The sequence below is a fragment of the Lissotriton helveticus genome, chromosome 7 (assembly GCF_964261635.1).
Source record: "Lissotriton helveticus chromosome 7, aLisHel1.1, whole genome shotgun sequence".
Lineage (NCBI taxonomy): Eukaryota > Metazoa > Chordata > Amphibia > Caudata > Salamandridae > Lissotriton > Lissotriton helveticus.
Genome location: NC_136068.1, coordinates 1,020,713,198 through 1,020,732,619, shown reverse-complemented (window position 1 = coordinate 1,020,732,619; position 19,422 = coordinate 1,020,713,198). Strand labels below are relative to the sequence as shown.

Genomic DNA, 19,422 nt, shown 5'->3' with positions numbered 1-19,422 from the left:
GGGGACGGCGGCGAGGGCGTGGCTGGTCGATCGAAGCTGGCGTTTGGGAGCGTAGAAGTTGAGGCGGCTGTTGAGGTATCCTGGGCCTTGGTTGTGTAGGGCTTTGTGTGCGTGAGGAGCCGGAAGGTGATTCTCTTGTTGACCGGGAGCCAGTGCAGGTCTCTCAGGTGTCCGGAGATGTGGCAGCGGCGAGGGATGTCAAGGATGAGTCGTGCTGAGGTGTTCTGGATCCGCTGGAGTCTCTTCTGGAGTTTGGCGGTGGTTCCGGCGTAGAGGGAGTTGCCGTAGTCCAGACGGCTGGTGACGAGGGCCTGGGTGACCGTCTTCCTGGTCTCGGTGGGGATCCTTTGCTTCTAGTGTATTATACGTCAGGTATTATCTCAGATGGCTCACACAAAGAAGGACTGGTAGTGTTGTAACTTTATGGTAATGCAGAACAAACTACAGTAGTAGCTCGAGCACAAACAGGTATCTGGAATCAAACCTAAGACCCAGAATGTACTGCAATGCTTCGGTGACAATTCCAGCAACTTAAATACTGTACCATAGACAACATATGCAGAGTAACTTATGTTATGTCCAAAAAAGTGGCCCCATGTCATGTGTGGCAACCTTCTCCAGTGGTTATATTTACAGCCAACAACATGTTGCTGGCTGTAACATGCAGGGTATTAGTGGCCCCAATTAGCAGCGGGTGGTACTAGGACAACCTGGCAAACTGCTCGTCCGACGTCTTGCTTTCAGCGTGTCATCAAAGTGTTGGGGGATTGCCGTTTAATGGATGACAGAGCTACCTCTGGCTTGACCATCAGAAAACCCCTTGTGGCAGACAGGTCAGGAATGGCTTTGAAGGGGGCACAGTATCTCCTGCCATCTGCACCCACTTTGTTGTACTCTGTCTTCCTCTCTCCCATCCAGCCGCACTCCAGAACCTCTTTTGGAATCGGCTTTGCAGGTGAGAGCCAGACTCCCTGGTGCAGCGAATGTAATTTACGACGTCTCCAGCTACTCTCTCTGGGCTCTGACAGCCTACAACTGCCATAACTGCCCCTCTTGTGCTTTTCCTTCCATAGTGGGGCAGGTTGAGACCTCCAGTTGTGGGCCAGACTCCTGTGTTGTCGTTATTGTTTACAGTTGAGAGTACAATGGCGACGGGAGTGGAGTTAGCCAATATTGAAGAGGAATGGGCTCTCACTACTTTTGCAAATCATGCGTGTTTATGCTTGTGTTTCCCACAGGTCGTGGTTTCCACAACAGTGAGCGTTGATGGCCATGTACTCTCTGTATCTGACAACATGTTTGTGCACAATAACTCGAAGCATGGACGAAGGGCGCGCAGGCTAGACCCATCGGAAGGAACGCCCTCCTATCTTGAACACGGTAGGCACCTCTACTGGCTCTTTTACGTAGTAATTTGTAAGTCAATGAGTGCCTGTGTCCAAAGCTCTGCTCAGAACCTTACTACCAGTGTCGTTGGATGTCACCATGCTAAATACCAAAGCTGTGTAGTGTTCAATTTGCCTCTTTAATCCACTATCAGATATCCCCTTACCTTTTATCTAACTCTTGCAGGGTCTACTTTCTCCCTTTGTATCTGTTTTTCTGTCTTTATCTTCCTCTGTCTTTCCACTGTGTGTGTTTCCCTCTCTTGCCATCAGTAAATGTCTGAGGTGGAAAAATAAGTTCCTGTCCGCCACAAATAACCACAGGCAACCTCCCGCTAAAATGAAGCACAGCTTTTACTGTGTCATTGCAACGTTTTTTCGATTACGTACCTTCACAACAGTTTCAATCAGTATTATTCCATTTTATAAACAAATTTCCAGTTGGCTAAAAGAATTCTGAGCGCTCTCTAACCTGTATTGCCATTTTCAGTTGCAAAGCTGCTCACTGGGTCTTGGAATTCTGGGTTACCGATGCACATTCTAAATCACTAATCAGGAATCTGAAATGAGATGTTTGAAAATATGTCCTGTTTCAATTTTAGTACATTCAGCTATCACCCTGCTGCTGCTGCAAAAGGTAACCTCTTAGAAATTCACATTTAGAGTTTGTGGCTAATTAAATATCATCCGATTAGTGGATAAAGTGCTACATCCTTTTTAGGAAGAGTTTTCTTCAGTGGAAGTCCACCTGTGGACGTATCTCCAGCACAGCAACATCACGGTGATTCCCCATAGTAGGAGAATCCTGCAGTGACGCATCAGTAAAGGTCTCCACAAATCAGAGGTTTTCTTTTGCAAACTAAATCTAAATCAGACCATGTGTGATGTTTACATCCTTTATAGGAATCTTGTTAATGACCCCAGGTGAACACTCCTCTAATATTTATTTTACTGTTCAGTACTTCTTAGAAAAGCCTCCAGTGTGTTTCCGTGTACAATATTAAGTACGCTGACCCTTAAAGTATGTTGCTCTGTTCTCATATTCTTTGGTCTTTTGCCTCTGATGGTCTCATTTTCTGATTCTCCGCGTTTGGTCAGTGTTTCATTTAACAAAATAGTAAAGATCTCTCCATTCACTATTTCTCTTGTCTAATTCATATTTTCTTGTGCATTGTACATATATGTATAATACAAGTACCGTTCTTGCCCTCGCTGGTTATCTGTCTACTACTACTGGTGACTGCCATTCTGCTATGCTAAACCTTCATGTGATTGTAGCAAGGGCTAGTGGTTGCTTAGCCACTAGAGCACAAACTTTCACAAACGTATTATTTACATTAGCTGGGAAACCAGAACCATTTGCCAGTGCCATTAAGATAGTCACATCCCTCTACATACTCATAACTGCTAAGTGTGATTCTGAAACTATTTTAGTACAACATAAAGCTGGGATATTATATTAATTATAAGCTCCCACTTAGGGAGTACACGTGATTTGAGTAATGAATCTTAAGCTCCTAGTTAGAATGTAAGTGTGATTTTGCTATGTAAATATTAGGCCAAACCCAAAATGTTATACCTGTATAATCTATGTGACCTGAACTCTTAAAGTTGAAAGTACACATATACGTCTTTTGGGTAAAGTTTATATTGCACACTTAAAATTTTCATTTAATACTTCACTCTCTACATACATAATGTGCAAAATGTATCCCTAACACATGTACCAGGTAGATTACATTTACTCACTACTGATAAGTATCATACTTACACTAATATTCCAGAGTGTGCCAAGATCTCAAATTATATTCCTTAATGTCTTGTTCATCATCTTATTTATCTTGGTTTATCACCATTGTTATTTATTAGCTCGTCTATTATTTTCATTGAAACGTATCTCAACAATATCCACTCTGTATGGAAAAAACATTTTTATTAAAGAAAACATGAAATTTCTATCCTGTAAGTGTATATAGCAAAATAGTAGTAGTAGTACATATAAGTTATTAAAAACATAATCCATTAAACTATTCCATACATGGACATAACCAAAGGCCTATGTCATAACATTAAAAAGGTACGAAACAGGAGTTAAAAACAACATAAGATAAGAAACGACATGTACTAGAATATTGGGTATTAAAATCATCAAATATATACATTTACCCTCCTTTCCTTCATAATAGCTTGAAAGAATTTCCCAACTGCAAGCATTACATCTAATGTATGCATTGCACATAAAAATCTTAGAGCTATATAACGCGTGTTAATCTCATATTTAATTAAAATAGGATTTAGAAATCTACGCCTTTCTCCAACATAAAACCAACAATCCAATAAAATGTGCATGCTAGTGCATTTCATATTTAAGCCACAGTTGCAAAATCTACCAACTCTAGGAGTCACGTTGAGTATTTTTCATAGGATGTAATGAAGAGTTGATACCCAGTCTATATTTCAATATAGTATTTCAAAATCCAGGATCAGATAAGCCTATGTTGTATGGATACACATCCTCACTACACCATGATTCCCATAAGTGGGCAACTGACATTTTTGTACCTAAATACTTATAATCATCTTCTCGAGATAAAATCACTATTTCCAAATGTAAGTCCATCCATAAAATTTTTAATGGCGATCCTATAGTGGAAATTATTGAAAAGCATTTTAACACTCGCAGCCCACAACAGAATAATATTTAAAAGGTCGTTTTTACAAAAGTGGAAAATGTTGTCCTCTCCATCCATTGAAAGCCTGTTCCAAAATCTTAACAAAGTTTCATGGAGATATAATACCAGGAAACAGGTTTCAGTTCTATCCTAATTGGTTGAACCATGGATGATTGAGAGTGACATAACAATCTTTTGAAACATTGACCTTCCAGCTTATTCGAAGCATAAAATCCACTCTTTCAAAAAAACTCTGTACAATAAAGAGATTTTTGGGGAAAACAATCCCTCATGATTTAATTCAACCCATGCCCAATTGCCCTATATATTTCCTTCAAAATCTTTACTATCCCTGCTTTCATTCTTAAGTTATTCAAATGCTCCCACAATATATCACAATTTACCAAATAAAATGCAGCCTGGAAGTCAACAAAACAACAATAAAGATTACCCACCCCTTCAATCGAATTTTTGGCTATTGGTCATAGAGTGAAACAAAGATCAATGGTCGGATGGCCTTTCTTAAAGCCACATTGATCTATCGGTATCAGATCCCGGATGTCTAAGCCCTCCTCTAAAGCTTGAATAAAAGTTTGGAGAACACTTTTAAACTCACATTAGAAAGGATAATAAGCCTATAACTCAAAGAAAGGGTCTTGAGGCTCTCCCCTTTATAAATATGGGTGTGATAATTGCCTCCTTCCAGCTTTTGGGCACGGCTCCAGAGGTTACCACTAACCTAAATACTTGATAGAACAGCGAGGCCCACCAGCCACTATTTACCTTTATAGTAATCTGGGCATGGGTCCTGGTCAACATCAATGAAGAAATTGTTTCCTTAATCTTTTTTATCGATATACTATTAAGAAAACCCTCATCATATATATACTCAGTGGTAGAATGATCAGAGAAACAATTACTATATCTCTGTTTAAGAAATTATAACTACTTAGTTTCAGGAACCAAACAATTTCTTTTTATCATATCCAAGTCTGTATCATCTTGCTCTAGTATCCAGAACTTTTCAGCATTCGTGGATTGAATCACCATTATCCTCTATTGCCACTTTCCTTCAAAAAAGTATTTTTTTTCTGCTAAATTACAGACCTATATTCCATTTGTAACAAACTCACTCTTTCGGTAACTGTCTAAAGGCCCCTCTCTCCCTGATCTTATTTTTCTCAGTTTCCTTTTTAATAGTTGGCATTGAGAATCAAACCAAGTTACTTCTTTCTTTTTCTGGTGGGATCTTATAATGTTTGCACTGTGTTTCTTCCTATATTCATCCTTTATATTGCAATGGATGTGTGTACCCTAGCTGCCAAATGTGAATGGATCAACATTACCGAAGTGAAACTAATCTAGAATTCTGCATAGTTGAAATCTATTCTTTTGGTAAATGTGTGTGTTTCTTTGGGAAATATGACTTATAATGATAATCAGCTCACCACACAAGCGGAGGATAAATGTAACTTTCTGACGCATGCTTAGCAGAGCCTGGCTATGCTTATGGGTGATTTTAATACCAAATTATATGAAAAGGTTGTAATAAGAGGGGGGAGTGCCCTTTGATTGAGGTAGAGAATCTCCCTCCACGTACCCAAAGCAAAACTCCGATCCGCCGACCTCGCCGAACTCCCGCACATCTCCAGAGCCAGAACAGGTGCAAGAACCTTCTCCTACGTCACAGCCAAGACCTGGAACAGGGGCTGCCGAGGGCGTTGGGCCACCAGGTGTCGTCCCAAACCGAGTTGGAGGGTCCGAGGACGAGGACTTCTGTCTTCTCCAAGTTGAGCTTCAGGCAGTTCCTGCTCATCCAGGATGCGACGTCATTCATTCCTTCCTAGAAGTTGAGTCTGGTGGTGATTGGGTCCATGGTGAGGGAGAGGATGAGCTGGGTGTCGTCGGCGTAGGATACTATGCTGAGTCCGTGCTTTCTGACGATTGTGGCGAGGGGGGCCCTTTAGATGTTGAAGAGCGTGGGGCTGAGCGATGATCCTTGGGGCACTCCACAGTTGATTTCCGTGGGTTCAGAGAAGAAGGGTGGTAGTCTGACTCTTTGGGTTCTGCCGGTGAGGATCGAGCGGATCCAGTCGAGGGCAGTTCCTTGTATGCCAGAATCATGGAGTCTAGCGGTGAGTGTGAGGTGGGAGACGGTGTTGAATCCTGCAGAGAGGTCGAGTAGGATCAGGGCCGCGGTGTGTCCTTGGTCGAAGGAGGTATGGATGTCGTCTGTGGCTGCGAGTTTCGGTGCTGTGGTTGCTGCGGAATCCAGATTAGATGGGGTCCAGGATGGAGTTTGCTTCGATGAATTTGGTTAGTTGTGTATTGACGGTCTTTTCTGTGACTTTGGCCGCAAAGTTGGAGGAGGGAGATGGGTTGGTAGTTCTTGAGGTTGGTGGGGTCTGCTGAGGGCTTCTTGAGCAGGGGTCTGACTTATGCGCATTTCCAGTCATCGGGAAAGGTGCCGGTCTTGAAGGTGGTGGTGATGGTGTGTCGTAGTTCGGGCATGATGGCGGCTCTGTGGAATAGGTGCGGGGGCAGGGATCCGTGGGGGGCCCTGAGTGGATGACTTTCATGGTCGAGGAGGTGTCTTCGGTGGTGACTGGGGTCCAGGAGGAGATGGTGGGTTAGCTGGGATTGCTGGAGCAGGAAGTGGATATAGAGTTGGGTGTCTGGTCATTGAAGTTGTCATAGAGTGCCTTGATTTTCAGATGGGATTAGGATCCAAGCTTGTCGCAGAGGTCCTGGGAAGGGGTGATGTCCGAGGTTTCGCTGGGGGGCTTGATGAAGTCCTGGATGGTGCTGAAGAGTTAATTGGAGTTGCCGGCGTTGGCGGGGATCTTGTTTTGGATGAAAGTCCTTTAGGTGGATCTGATGCGTTGGTGGTATTCCGTCATGGCGTTTTTGTAGGTGGTGTGGTCTTCTGGCGTTTTGCTGTTTTAACAAAAGTGTTCTATTTTTTAAAAGTTTGTTTAAGAGTTAGCAGTGGTCCCCTGGATCACTGCCTACACTTCAAAAAACTTTTGCTTGACAGTCACAAAGGGGAAGGGTTCCCAAAGGGACTTCTTCTCTTCCCTTTTGGGAATGCATTACCAACTCCTTTGAGGTGTTGTTAAATTTTCAATATTTTGCTACTCGATTTCAGCTCAAAACATTGATACACATGATGCTCATTCTGAATCTGGAAGGGGTGCCTATAGAAATCCCCTTCCAGATACCGAATCAGTATATATTCGGAATCTTATTTAAGGAGTCAGAAAATCTGACTCCTAAAATGAGACTACCACACAGCAATTGCATTTTAGTGACCACAAACGCTGAACTGGAGAATTTGCAGTCCTTAAAATGCTTAGTGCATCTTGCCCTCAGGCCCATTGCTCATTGTGCATTTTTATGAGGCAAGGCTTGCCAATGCGTGTTTGTCCTCACTGGGTGGTGCCTGTCAGGAAAACGCATGTGTCCCCAATGCAAAAGGAGAAAACTTGTTAAGTACTTTTTGGGAGATGTGTTAAGTACTTTTTTGGAGATCGAACATCATAACATAGTGGCCCATTGGGCATTACAATTTCACCAAAGACGTTCTGGTGAAATTGCCCTTCAAAGAATAACATATAGAGTGTGTGGCTTGCTGTATAACTGTCAGCAGGTGAGCTTGGTCAATCGAACAATAACTCCCTTAGTCATGTGCATGTGTTTTTTAGAATTTCTTTGCAGTATGTGTGGTGCTGTTTCCTTCCCATAATTCCAAAGTGTTGTAAGTTATCTTAGAAGAATATGTTTATGTTTTGTATGTCTTTTTAAGAATGCCTCAGTTGTTGATGATTCAACCTGAATGTGTTAGTTTATGTGTATCCTGTCTATGGTAAGACTATTTAGAGGGAGTATGATGGGGAACCAAAAGATGTTGCTTTCATGACATTTGCCTGGTTATGTTTTGCATAACAACTAGGTGGAAAGTGTCAATGGGTAACTCTCTAGCTTTGCTTTACCCTTTGTGGCATATCCAGAGGAGGTTACATGACCCCTTGCCGTACCTGCAGCCATAAAGAAAATATGTTCAAAGTTATAAACAACCTAGCCCTGGCCTTCAGCAGTTGGTAAGCAAATGTTACATACAGTCTGCTTTTACTTGGCTTCCACTGGAGGGAGGCCAGGTACAAGGAAACAGAAATAGAATTATCAGTTTACTAAAAAAACAAGATACAATGTTTTTGCCTGTCATAGTAAGACATGTTCCCGTTTTATAAATAGACTAGTTACAGGTTTTCATTTGATCTCTTTCAGACTAATTATTTAATATCAACTTAGAAATTTGTGAGGGCAGATTCGATCAGACTCCCTAATGGCACTCTGTCCAATTTGGTAGCTAAAATAATTGCATCCCACTCCAGGATAATCTCTGCTTGAGATAAAACAGCAATCTATTTGAGCATAGTCACAGATAATCTTCAGGCAGTACTGGTCACTGTTGCTCAAAGAGTCTGTTTTTGATCTGGAGGACATGGCCAATTACGGCTCTGTTCTCTCCTCTCATTAGGATCTAAAGTCTTAGTCAAATTAATCCCTGGTGGAATTTTTAACTGAGTGGAACCCCTGTACTGGTTGGATTCCTTCCAGTTTGACTTCAGACATCATCAGTTGATGGATTATGTCCAGGTAATGGCGCTTGATGACCGTGTGCTACAAACTAGTGTCATCGGTTTCACTGCCTCAGTATTATTGGGTCTATTTGTATCCTTTGAGATTACTGGCAAAGCCATGTTGATTGCCCGGCTGGAGTATACATGTATTGCTTTGGCCTGGACCCGACGCTATCTATCAGTTCTTAACTTGTTGCCTTACCTCCTTTATCCAACCACAGTGACATGTTGTGGATTGTGGGTGGGTCGCTGCAAGATCCCAATTTTTTTAATGCATATGTCCAGCCTCAGTATGTCTTGATGAAGTTAATGTTATATGAAATGTATTTCTATATGTATGCCGGTGGCAGCTGAGTGCTTCTTCCCTTATGGTATGACCTGTGTGCCACACCCAAGAGCTCGCAGTCGTGCCTGTTGACAGTTTGTGAATACATGTGAGGAAACAAGCTGAAAGTGAACTGGAATAAAGCCAAAATGAATGCAGTGCCAAAGACTTCTGAAAAGCATTTTTTGTGTCGGTCAATATGGCACTACGTGCAATATCAGTAAGTTACAAATTCAGCTTTTGGATTGATCCAGACTTGCTTCCACCAGGTCTGGGTTGTATTGAAAATACTTCCGGCGCTCACAAAGGGAGGACAAATATATCTTCTACTTTAGCTTTAGTGGAATCCCGTTTTGACTACAGAAATGCTCATTGTTAAGTTTTCCAACATTTTTATGAAGCAGCTTCATTTGGTTTAGAATGCAGTCACTCGCTTCATCTTGGAGGTGTGGAGGTTTGACTCGTGTCTCCATCTTCGTGCACAGCACTGGTGCATATACAGCAGCGGGCGGCCTTCAACGCACTCTGAATCACACAAGGACCATCTTCACATTGACTAATCGGTCTTAGAAGGCAAGCTGAAATTATGCTCCCCTACGTCATTACATTACATTATCAGCACATTTAATTCCTAAGGCTACTCACTTTGGGGAACAACTTTTTTTAATCCTTATACTTTTCTTTCACATGGAAAAGTCTACCCACAAATCTTCACCTGGAGACAAACCACATCCAGGTCAGGAAAGGCGAGGGGCAAACCTTTCTCTTTCCTGGCTAGCTTTTGTTTCTACTTTCTTGGCTTTACCACGTAAGAGTGTTGTTCATGCATCTGTATGCACATAGACTGTAGATAATAGAAATACAAAGAGAAAAAATGTAACAAAAGCATGACGGATCTGTCAAAGGGGTGGAGGGTGGGGCTACCTTCCTGCAAGAAACTGAACAGAAACTGAACACTGACTGGGTGCAGGCATCTGTTACTGGGATGGGTATCCGAAATCTGTAACGGGGGTTTCTGGCAACTGCAATGGGAAGTTGAAACAATACCTTGAGTCCTTTAGTGCAAGTGGAGGCTCTCACATATTCTATTAAGATCTAATAACTGAATGGCTACAGTAGTTTTTGTCCTGCACAAACATCAAGGAAATTTTACAGTAAAACAAAGCAAGCTTGAATATCAATGCAAGGACAAACACGCCATCTAAGAATATAAAAGGATCCAGAGCAATTTCTTTCAGAAATCCACCTGGCTACTCCACTGACTTAACCTCTAGCTCTAAGGAATGGGTAAATGAGTTGTATAAATTGTCAAGGGTCAATAAGCGTTTATCATTCCTCTACTCCAAGCAATTGACTATAGAATTGAGGGGATTGCTGTTGATGGCACAACTGGAGAACTATAATGTGGTTTTCTGTGCTTCGCAAATTTGAGGATTGTGATGTAATATATGGTATGATTGTGTGACCTTACTGTGTAATACACTCTTAAAATTGGCTTGGATCCAGTTAGGCTCATTTGTATAACCTTTAGCTCAACCATGGCTGGCTGTGGCTTCGAGTAGCAAGGCTTAAACAAAGGAACTAGTATAAAGCATTTACAAGCACCAAACAACAAATTAAGAAAGTCACACAGCACAAAAGAAATCCAGCACCAATGTATAAAAGTAAATTATATTTTAATTAATTTTAGACATCTAAGGGTTCCAGAGATATAGATTTTTAAGTAAATTGTAAATCTCAGCTTTTGAAGTGACCAGTTCTGGCAGGTAGAGGTCAGGTGGGCCAATAAGGAGTATTTGAACAGTTACCCAGTCACCAAAGCAGTCTCAAGTGTGGCACAGATGCATGACAAACGTCGCCGACTGGACGAAGAACAACTGCCTGCAGCTGAACACAGACAAGACAGAAGTAATGATCTTTGGCAACAGCAGCAACACATGAAACAACACCTTGTGGCCATCAGACCTAGGACCCTGACCCACTCCCTTTAACCACGCCAGAAACCTCAAAATCAGCATTAACAATAAGCTCACCATGAAATCACAGACCACCATCATCGCCTCCGCCTGCTTCCTCACTCTACGCATGCTACGTAAGGTCTTCAAGTGGCCACCCCTACACCTAAGACGCACCATCACACAAGCCCTCATCACTAGCCGACTGGGCTATGGCACCACCCTCTAAATTGGAATCGCCACGCACCTCCCACATAGACTTTAGACCACACAGAATGTTGCAGCCAAACTCATCCTCCGCCTTGCCCGATGAACCCACATCAAACCCCACCTCAGGAAAATCCCCTGACTCCCCGTACTGAAGAGATACCAATTCACCCGTGCACACAAGGCATTACACAACCAAGAACCTGCCTACATTAACCCCTTCTCAAACTTCTACCAACAGTTGAGAAGACTACACTCTGCCTCCCTTTCATGTGCCCATACACCCCGCATCTACCGAAGCCAAATTAGAGGATGCTCCTTCTCCAACATCGCAGCAAAGACCTGGAATAGCTTCCCCATGCACCTCTTGACCATCACCTCGCTTCTGGAATTCCGAATTGCCCTGAAGACCTGGCTGTTCGAATAATCCTCCAGGACCTGCAAGCGCCTGGATACCCTATCGGGTGATTAGCCGTGCTTTATAAATCCTGATTGCTTGAGAACAGTTAGAGATGGGACACTGGGAAATGTAGTTCTGCAAAAACACACGGAAATAGATCAATTATTGCCTACCAGCATATGTGGGAATCAATATTAAGATTGGAGACACCATTTACACTGTCTTTATCGATCCAATAAATCAACAGCTCAGAGTTATGTTAGGGTATCAAAATAGCGCATTCTTTCTTTGCCAATTGTTGGGCCTCAATGCTCCATTGTGGTTTCCCGACACCAGGGTGGTGTGTGAACCTGGACGTGGCCGGTCAGGGAAGGCTGCAGTCCCGACATATAAAGCCTTCAGTGTGGGGTTTGGGGTGACTTTGCTCCGCACTCAGATCTGCAGCAGAGAGGCGCCGTGCAGGGCTAAGTGCATTATTTCGTCAGACAGTAATCTGAAGCAAGAAAGACTTCTGCTATGGGTACATTCTGGCGGGCGACTCTGTCAAAATTGTTTTCTTGCTCCAGAAAAGCTCAGAGCTCAAGGTGTGTTGTGTTTACTTTATTCGAAGCCAATTGCAGCATCTGTATCTGTGCCTCCCGGGCTGCCACGGGGCTGGTGCAGGCCCCTGTCAGGCACGGCTCCGCGCCCCTTTATTATCCAATGATGGAATATGCACGGAGAGCGGCTCCTCGCTCTGACAGACATCTCGCAGAAGTAACGAAATTGCTTTATGTACCATTAGTGCTCGCAGCGACGGTGAACTCTCGGAGCGTTTATGCAAATTGCGGTGAGTGCTGTAGTCAAGTGGCCCTGCCACGGCGGGCGGAGATTGACAGGCGGTATAAGTGAGCTGTGTTTAGAGAGAGACTTCCTATCCCATAATGTGGTTGAACATGCCCTGGCAGAGCAGATTGTTTAGAATCGCATTATTTGCAGAACTAAAAAAGAACACTTGTTAAAACCCTTCTCTAAACCGGAGCACAGCACTGTCATGACAACAAAAAAACCGGTGGGTCCAGAGAGGGTCCCCGGGCTCACTGAATCCAGCACCCCAGCGGCCTGCAGTGCGTAGGACGTGTGCCTGCAGGTTCCTGCGAGTCTGAAGCAGGCCTGCAGGCTAAGACGAGAGCACAGCAGGTGTTCTACAGTGGGTCCAGAGGGGGTCCTCGGGCTCACTGAATCCAGCACCCCAGCGGCCTGCAGTGCGTAGGACGTGTGCCTGCAGGTTCCTGCGAGTCTGAAGCAGGCCTGCAGGCTTTGACGAGAGCACAGCAGGTGTTCTGCAGTGGGTCCAGAGAGGGTCCCGGGCTCACTGAATCCAGCACCCCAGCGGCCTGCAGTGCGTAGGACGTGTGCCTGCAAGTTCCTGCGAGTCTGAAGCAGGCCTGCAGGCTTTGACGAGAGTACAGCAGGTGTTCTGCAGTGAGTCCAGAGAGGGTCCCGGGCTCCTCTGAATCCAGCACCCCAGCGGCCTGCAGTGCGTATGACGTGTGCCTGCAGTGTTCCTGCGAGTCTGAAGCAGGCCTGCAGGCTTCGACAAGAGCACAGTAGGTGTTCTACAGTGAGTCCAGAGGGGGTCCCCAGGCTCCTCTGAATCCAGCACCCCTGTGGCCTGCAGTTCGTAGGACGTGTGTCTGCAGGTTCCTGCGAGTCTGAAGCAGGCCTGCAGGCTTCGACGAGAGCACAGTAGGTGTTCTAGAGTGGATCCAGAGGGGGTCGCCGGGCTCCTCTAAATCCAGCACCCCAGCGGCCTGCAGTGCGTAGGACGTGTGTCTGCTGGTTCCTGCGAGTCTGAAGCAGCCTGCAGGCTTCGACGAGAGCACAGTAGGTGTTCTACAGTGAGTCCAGAGGGGGTCCCCGGGCTCCTCTGAATCCAGCACCCCAGCAACCTGCAGTGCGTAGGACGTGTGTCTGCAGGTTCCTGCGAGTCTGAAGCAGGCCTGCAGGCTTTGACGAGAGAACAGCAGGTGTTCTGCAGTGAGTCCAGAGGGGGTCCCCGGGCTCCTCTGAATCGGTTATATGTCGTTACTACGAATTCCGTTGCAACGCATGCCTTTTCCACGCATGCGTTACCACGGAATTCGTTTTCGCCACATCACCTTTACCACGTCGCTCTTACGTCGTAAAGAGGAAGCGGAAGTTTATTCCGCTTCCTCTCTAACGGCGCTGATTTCTAAGGTACGGCGGGTTCGTTTTTTTATGAGGGGGAGACCCCCCAACCCCTCTTTTTAATCCTACGTTTTTTTTTTATGCGTGGTAAAGACGATTGTTGAAGGCATACGCGTTGAAAAGACGTTTACGTGGTAAGTGCTTCGTTGTAAACGTTACGCGTAGTAATGCCTTCGTTGTTAATGATGTTTCCCCTCTGAATCCAGCACCCCTGCGGCCTGCAGTGCGTATGACGTGTGTCTGCAGGTTCCTGCGAGTCTGAAGCAGGCCTGCAGGCTAAGACGAGAGCACAGCAGGTGTTCTACAGTGAGTCCAGAGGGGGTCCCCGGGCTCCTCTGAATCGGTTATATGTCGTTACTACGAATTCCGTTGCAACGCATGCCTTTTCCACGCATGCGTTACCACGGAATTCGTTTTCGCCACATCACCTTTACCACGTCGCTCTTACGTCGTAAAGAGGAAGCGGAAGTTTATTCCGCTTCCTCTCTAACGGCGCTGATTTCTAAGGTACGGCGGGTTCGTTTTTTTATGAGGGGGAGACCCCCCAACCCCTCTTTTTAATCCTACGTTTTTTTTTTATGCGTGGTAAAGACGATTGTTGAAGGCATACGCGTTGAAAAGACGTTTACGTGGTAAGTGCTTCGTTGTAAACGTTACGCGTAGTAATGCCTTCGTTGTTAATGATGTTTCCCCTCTGAATCCAGCACCCCTGCGGCCTGCAGTGCGTATGACGTGTGTCTGCAGGTTCCTGCGAGTCTGAAGCAGGCCTGCAGGCTTCGACGAGAGCACAGCAGGTGTTCTACAGTGAGTCCAGAGGGGGTCCCCGGGCTCCTCTGAATCCAGCACCTCTGCAGCCTGCAGTGCGTAGGACGTGTGACTGCAGGTTCCTGCGAGTCTGAAGCAGGCCTGCAGGCTTTGACGAGAGTACAGCAGGTGTTCTACAGTGAGTCCAGAGGGGGTCCCCGGGCTCCTCTGAATCCAGCACCCCAGCGGCCTGCAGTGCGTAGGACGTGTGTCTGCAGGTTCCTGCGAGTCTGAAGCAGGCCTGCAGGCTTTGACGAGAGCACAGCAGGTGTTCTGCAGTGAGTCCAGAGGGGGTCCCCGGGCTCCTCTGAATCCAGCACCCCTGCGGCCTGCAGTGCGTAGGACGTGTGTCTGTCGGTTCCTGCGAGTCTGAAGCAGCCTGCAGGCTTCGACGAGAGCACAGTAGGTGTTCTACAGTGAGTCCAGAGGGGGTCCCCAGGCTCCTCTGAATCCAGCACCCCTGCGGCCTGCAGTGCGTAGGACGTGTGTCTGCAGGTTCCTGCGAGTCTGAAGCAGGCCTGCAGGCTTCGACGAGAGCACAATAGGTGTTCTACAGTGGATCCAGAGGGGGTCGCCGGGCTCCTCTAAATCCAGCACCCCAGCGGCCTGCAGTGCGTAGGACGTGTGTCTGCTGGTTCCTGCGAGTCTGAAGCAGCCTGCAGGCTTCGACGAGAGCACAGTAGGTGTTCTACAGTGAGTCCAGAGGGGGTCCCGGGCTCCTCTGAATCCAGCACCCCTGCGGCCTGCAGTGCGTAGGACGTGTGTCTGGAGGTTCCTGCGAGTCTGAAGCAGCCTGCAGGCTTCGACGAGAGCACAGTAGGTGTTCTACAGTGAGTCCAGAGGGGGTCCCCAGGCTCCTCTGAATCCAGCACCCCTGTGGCCTGCAGTTCGTAGGACGTGTGTCTGCAGGTTCCTGCGAGTCTGAAGCAGGCCTGCAGGCTTCGACGAGAGCACAGTAGGTGTTCTAGAGTGGATCCAGAGGGGGTCGCCGGGCTCCTCTAAATCCAGCACCCCAGCGGCCTGCAGTGCGTAGGACGTGTGTCTGCTGGTTCCTGCGAGTCTGAAGCAGCCTGCAGGCTTCGACGAGAGCACAGTAGGTGTTCTACAGTGAGTCCAGAGGGGGTCCCCGGGCTCCTCTGAATCCAGCACCCCAGCAACCTGCAGTGCGTAGGACGTGTGTCTGCAGGTTCCTGCGAGTCTGAAGCAGGCCTGCAGGCTTTGACGAGAGAACAGCAGGTGTTCTGCAGTGAGTCCAGAGGGGGTCCCCGGGCTCCTCTGAATCCAGCACCCCTGCGGCCTGCAGTGCGTATGACGTGTGTCTGCAGGTTCCTGCGAGTCTGAAGCAGGCCTGCAGGCTTTGACGAGAGCACAGCAGGTGTTCTGCAGTGAGTCCAGAGGGGGTCCCCAGGCTCCTCTGAATCCAGCACCCCTGCGGCCTGCAGTGCGTATGACGTGTGTCTGCAGGTTGCTGCGTGTCTGAAGCAGTCCTGCAGGCTTCGATGAGAGCACAGTAGGTGTTCTACAGTGAGTCCAGAGGGGGTCCCCGGGCTCCTCTGAATCCAGCACCCCTGCGGCCTGCAGTGCGTAGGACGTGTGTTTGCAGGTTCCTGCGAGTCTGAAGCAGCCCTGCAGGCTTTGACGAGAGCACAGCAGGTGTTCTGCAGTGAGTCCAGAGGGGGTCCCCGGGCTCCTATGAATCCAGCACCCCTGCGGCCTGCAGTGGGTATGACGTGTGTCTGCAGGTTCCTGCGAGTCTGAAGCAGGCCTGCAGGCTTCGACGAGAGCACAGCAGGTGTTCGACAGTGAGTCCAGAGGGGGTCCCCGGGCTCCCTGAATCCAGCACCCCTGCAGCCTGCAGTGCGTACGACGTGTGTCTGCAGGTTCCTGCGAGTCTGAAGCAGGCCTGCAGGCTTCGACGAGAGCACAGTAGGTGTTCTACAGTGAGACCAGAGGGGGTCCCCGGGCTCCTCTGAATCCAGCACTCCTGCGGCCTGCAGTGCGTAGGACGTGTTTCTGCAGGTTCCTGCGAGTCTGAAGCAGGCCTGCAGGCTTCGGCGAGAGCACAGTAGGTGTTCTACAGTGGGTCCAGAGGGGGTCCCCGGGCTCCCCTCGGCCTGAATCCAGCACCCCAGCGGCCTGCAGTGCGTAGGACGTGTGTCTGCAGGTTCCTGCCAGTCTGAAGCAGCCTGCAGGCTTCGACGAGAGCACAGTAGGTGTTCTACAGTGAGTCCAGAGGGGGTCCCCAGGCTCCTCTGAATCCAGCACCCCTGCGGCCTGCAGTTCGTAGGACGTGTGTCTGCAGGTTCCTGCGAGTCTGAAGCAGGCCTGCAGGCTTCGACAAGAGCACAGTAGGTGTTCTAGAGTGGATCCAGAGGGGGTCGCCGGGCTCCTCTAAATCCAGCACCCCAGCGGCCTGCAGTGCGTAGGACGTGTGTCTGCTGGTTCCTGCGAGTCTGAAGCAGCCTGCAGGCTTCGACGAGAGCACAGTAGGTGTTCTACAGTGAGTCCAGAGGGGGTCCCCGGGCTCCTCTGAATCCAGCACCCCAGCAACCTGCAGTGCGTAGGACGTGTGTCTGCAGGTTCTTGCGAGTCTGAAGCAGGCCTGCAGGCTTTGACGAGAGAACAGCAGGTGTTCTGCAGTGAGTCCAGAGGGGGTCCCCGGGCTCCTCTGAATCCAGCACCCCTGCGGCCTGCAGTGCGTATGACGTGTGTCTGCAGGTTCCTGCGAGTCTGAAGCAGGCCTGCAGGCTTTGACGAGAGCACAGGAGGTGTTCTGCAGTGAGTCCAGAGGGGGTCCCCAGGCTCCTCTGAATCCAGCACCCCTGCGGCCTGCAGTGCGTATGACGTGTGTCTGCAGGTTGCTGCGTGTCTGAAGCAGTCCTGCAGGCTTCGATGAGAGCACAGTAGGTGTTCTACAGTGAGTCCAGAGGGGGTCCCCGGGCTCCTCTGAATCCAGCACCCCTGCAGCCTGCAGGGCGTAGGACGTGTGTTTGCAGGTTCCTGCGAGTCTGAAGCAGGCCTGCAGGCTTTGACGAGAGCACAGCAGGTGTTCTGCAGTGAGTCCAGAGGGGGTCCCCGGGCTCCTCTGAATCCAGCACCCCTGTGGCCTGCAGTGGGTATGACGTGTGTCTGCAGGTTCCTGCGAGTCTGAAGCAGGCCTGCAGGCTTCGACGAGAGCACAGCAGGTGTTCGACAGTGAGTCCAGAGGGGGTCCCCGGGCTCCCTGAATCCAGCACCCCTGCAGCCTGCAGTGCGTACGACGTGTGTCTGCAGGTTCCTGCGAGTCTGAAGCAGGCCTGCAGGCTTCGACGAGAGCACAGTAGGTGTTCTACAGTGAGACCAGAGGGGGTCCCCGGGCTCCTCTGAATCCAGCACTCCTGCGGCCTGCAGTGCGTAGGACGTGTTTCTGCAGGTTCCTGCGAGTCTGAAGCAGGCCTGCAGGCTTCGGTGAGAGCACAGTAGGTGTTCTACAGTGGGTCCAGAGGGGGGCCCCGGGCTCCCCTGGGCCTGAATCCAGCACCCCAGCGGCCTGCAGTGCGTAGGACGTGTGTCTGCAGGTTCCTGCGAGTCTGAAGCAGGCCTGCAGGCTCTGACGAGAGCACAGCAGGTGTTCTGCAGTGAGTCCAGAGGGGGTCCCCGGGCTCCTCTGAATCCAGCACACCTGCGGCCTGCAGTGCGTAGGACGTGTGTCTGCAGGTTCCTGCGAGTCTGAAGCAGGCCTGCAGGCTTCGACGAGAGCACAGTAGGTGTTCTACAGTGGGTCCAGAGGGGGTCCCAGGGCTCCCCTGGGCCTGAATCCAGCACCCCTGCGGCCTGCAGTGCATATGACGTGTGCCTGCAGGTTCCTGCGAGTCTGAAGCAGGCCTGCAGGCTTTGACGAGAGCACAGCAGGTGTTCTGCAGTGAGTCCAGAGGGGGTCCCCGGGCTCCTCTGAATCCAGCACCCCTGCGGCCTGCAGTGCGTAGGACGTGTGTCTGCAGGTTCCTGCGAGTCTGAAGCAGGCCTGCAGGCTTTGACGAGAGCACAGGAGGTGTTCTGCAGTGAGTCCAGAGGGGGTCCCCAGGCTCCTCTGAATCCAGCACCCCTGCGGCCTGCAGTGCGTATGACGTGTGTCTGCAGGTTGCTGCGTGTCTGAAGCAGTCCTGCAGGCTTCGATGAGAGCACAGAAGGTGTTCTACAGTGAGTCCAGAGGGGGTCCCCGGGCTCCTCTGAATCCAGCACCCCTGCGGCCTGCAGGGCGTAGGACGTGTGTTTGCAGGTTCCTGCGAGTCTGAAGCAGGCCTGCAGGCTTTGACGAGAGCACAGCAGGTGTTCTGCAGTGAGTGCAGAGGGGGTCCCCGTGCTCCTCTGAATCCAGCACCCCTGTGGCCTGCAGTGGGTATGACGTGTGTCTGCAGGTTCCTGCGAGTCTGAAGCAGGCCTGCAGGCTTCGACAAGAGCACAGCAGGTGTTCGACAGTGAGTCCAGAGGGGGTCCCCGGGCTCCCTGAATCCAGCACCCCTGCAGCCTGCAGTGCGTACGACGTGTGTCTGCAGGTTCCTGCGAGTCTGAAGCAGGCCTGCAGGCTTCGACGAGAGCACAGTAGGTGTTCTACAGTGAGACCAGAGGGGGTCCCCGGGCTCCTCTGAATCCAGCACTCCTGCGGCCTGCAGTGCGTAGGACGTGTTTCTGCAGGTTCCTGCGAGTCTGAAGCAGGCCTGCAGGCTTCGGTGAGAGCACAGTAGGTGTTCTACAGTGGGTCCAGAGGGGGTCCCCGGGCTCCCCTGGGCCTGAATCCAGCACCCCAGCGGCCTGCAGTGCGTAGGACGTGTGTCTGCAGG

The 19,422-nt window shown here is 49.0% G+C and overlaps 1 protein-coding gene across 3 annotated transcripts in view; it reads left to right on the top strand.

Moving 5' to 3' along the window:
• Positions 1-19,422, top strand: part of EBF1 (EBF transcription factor 1) — a 799,867-nt gene that overhangs the window by 509,585 nt on the left and 270,860 nt on the right. For all 3 annotated transcript variants that reach the window (XM_078653725.1, XM_078653724.1, XM_078653726.1), the window contains one exon: positions 1,239-1,380. In XM_078653725.1, the coding sequence (XP_078509851.1) occupies positions 1,239-1,380 (142 nt within the window). The remainder of the gene's footprint in view (positions 1-1,238; positions 1,381-19,422) is intronic.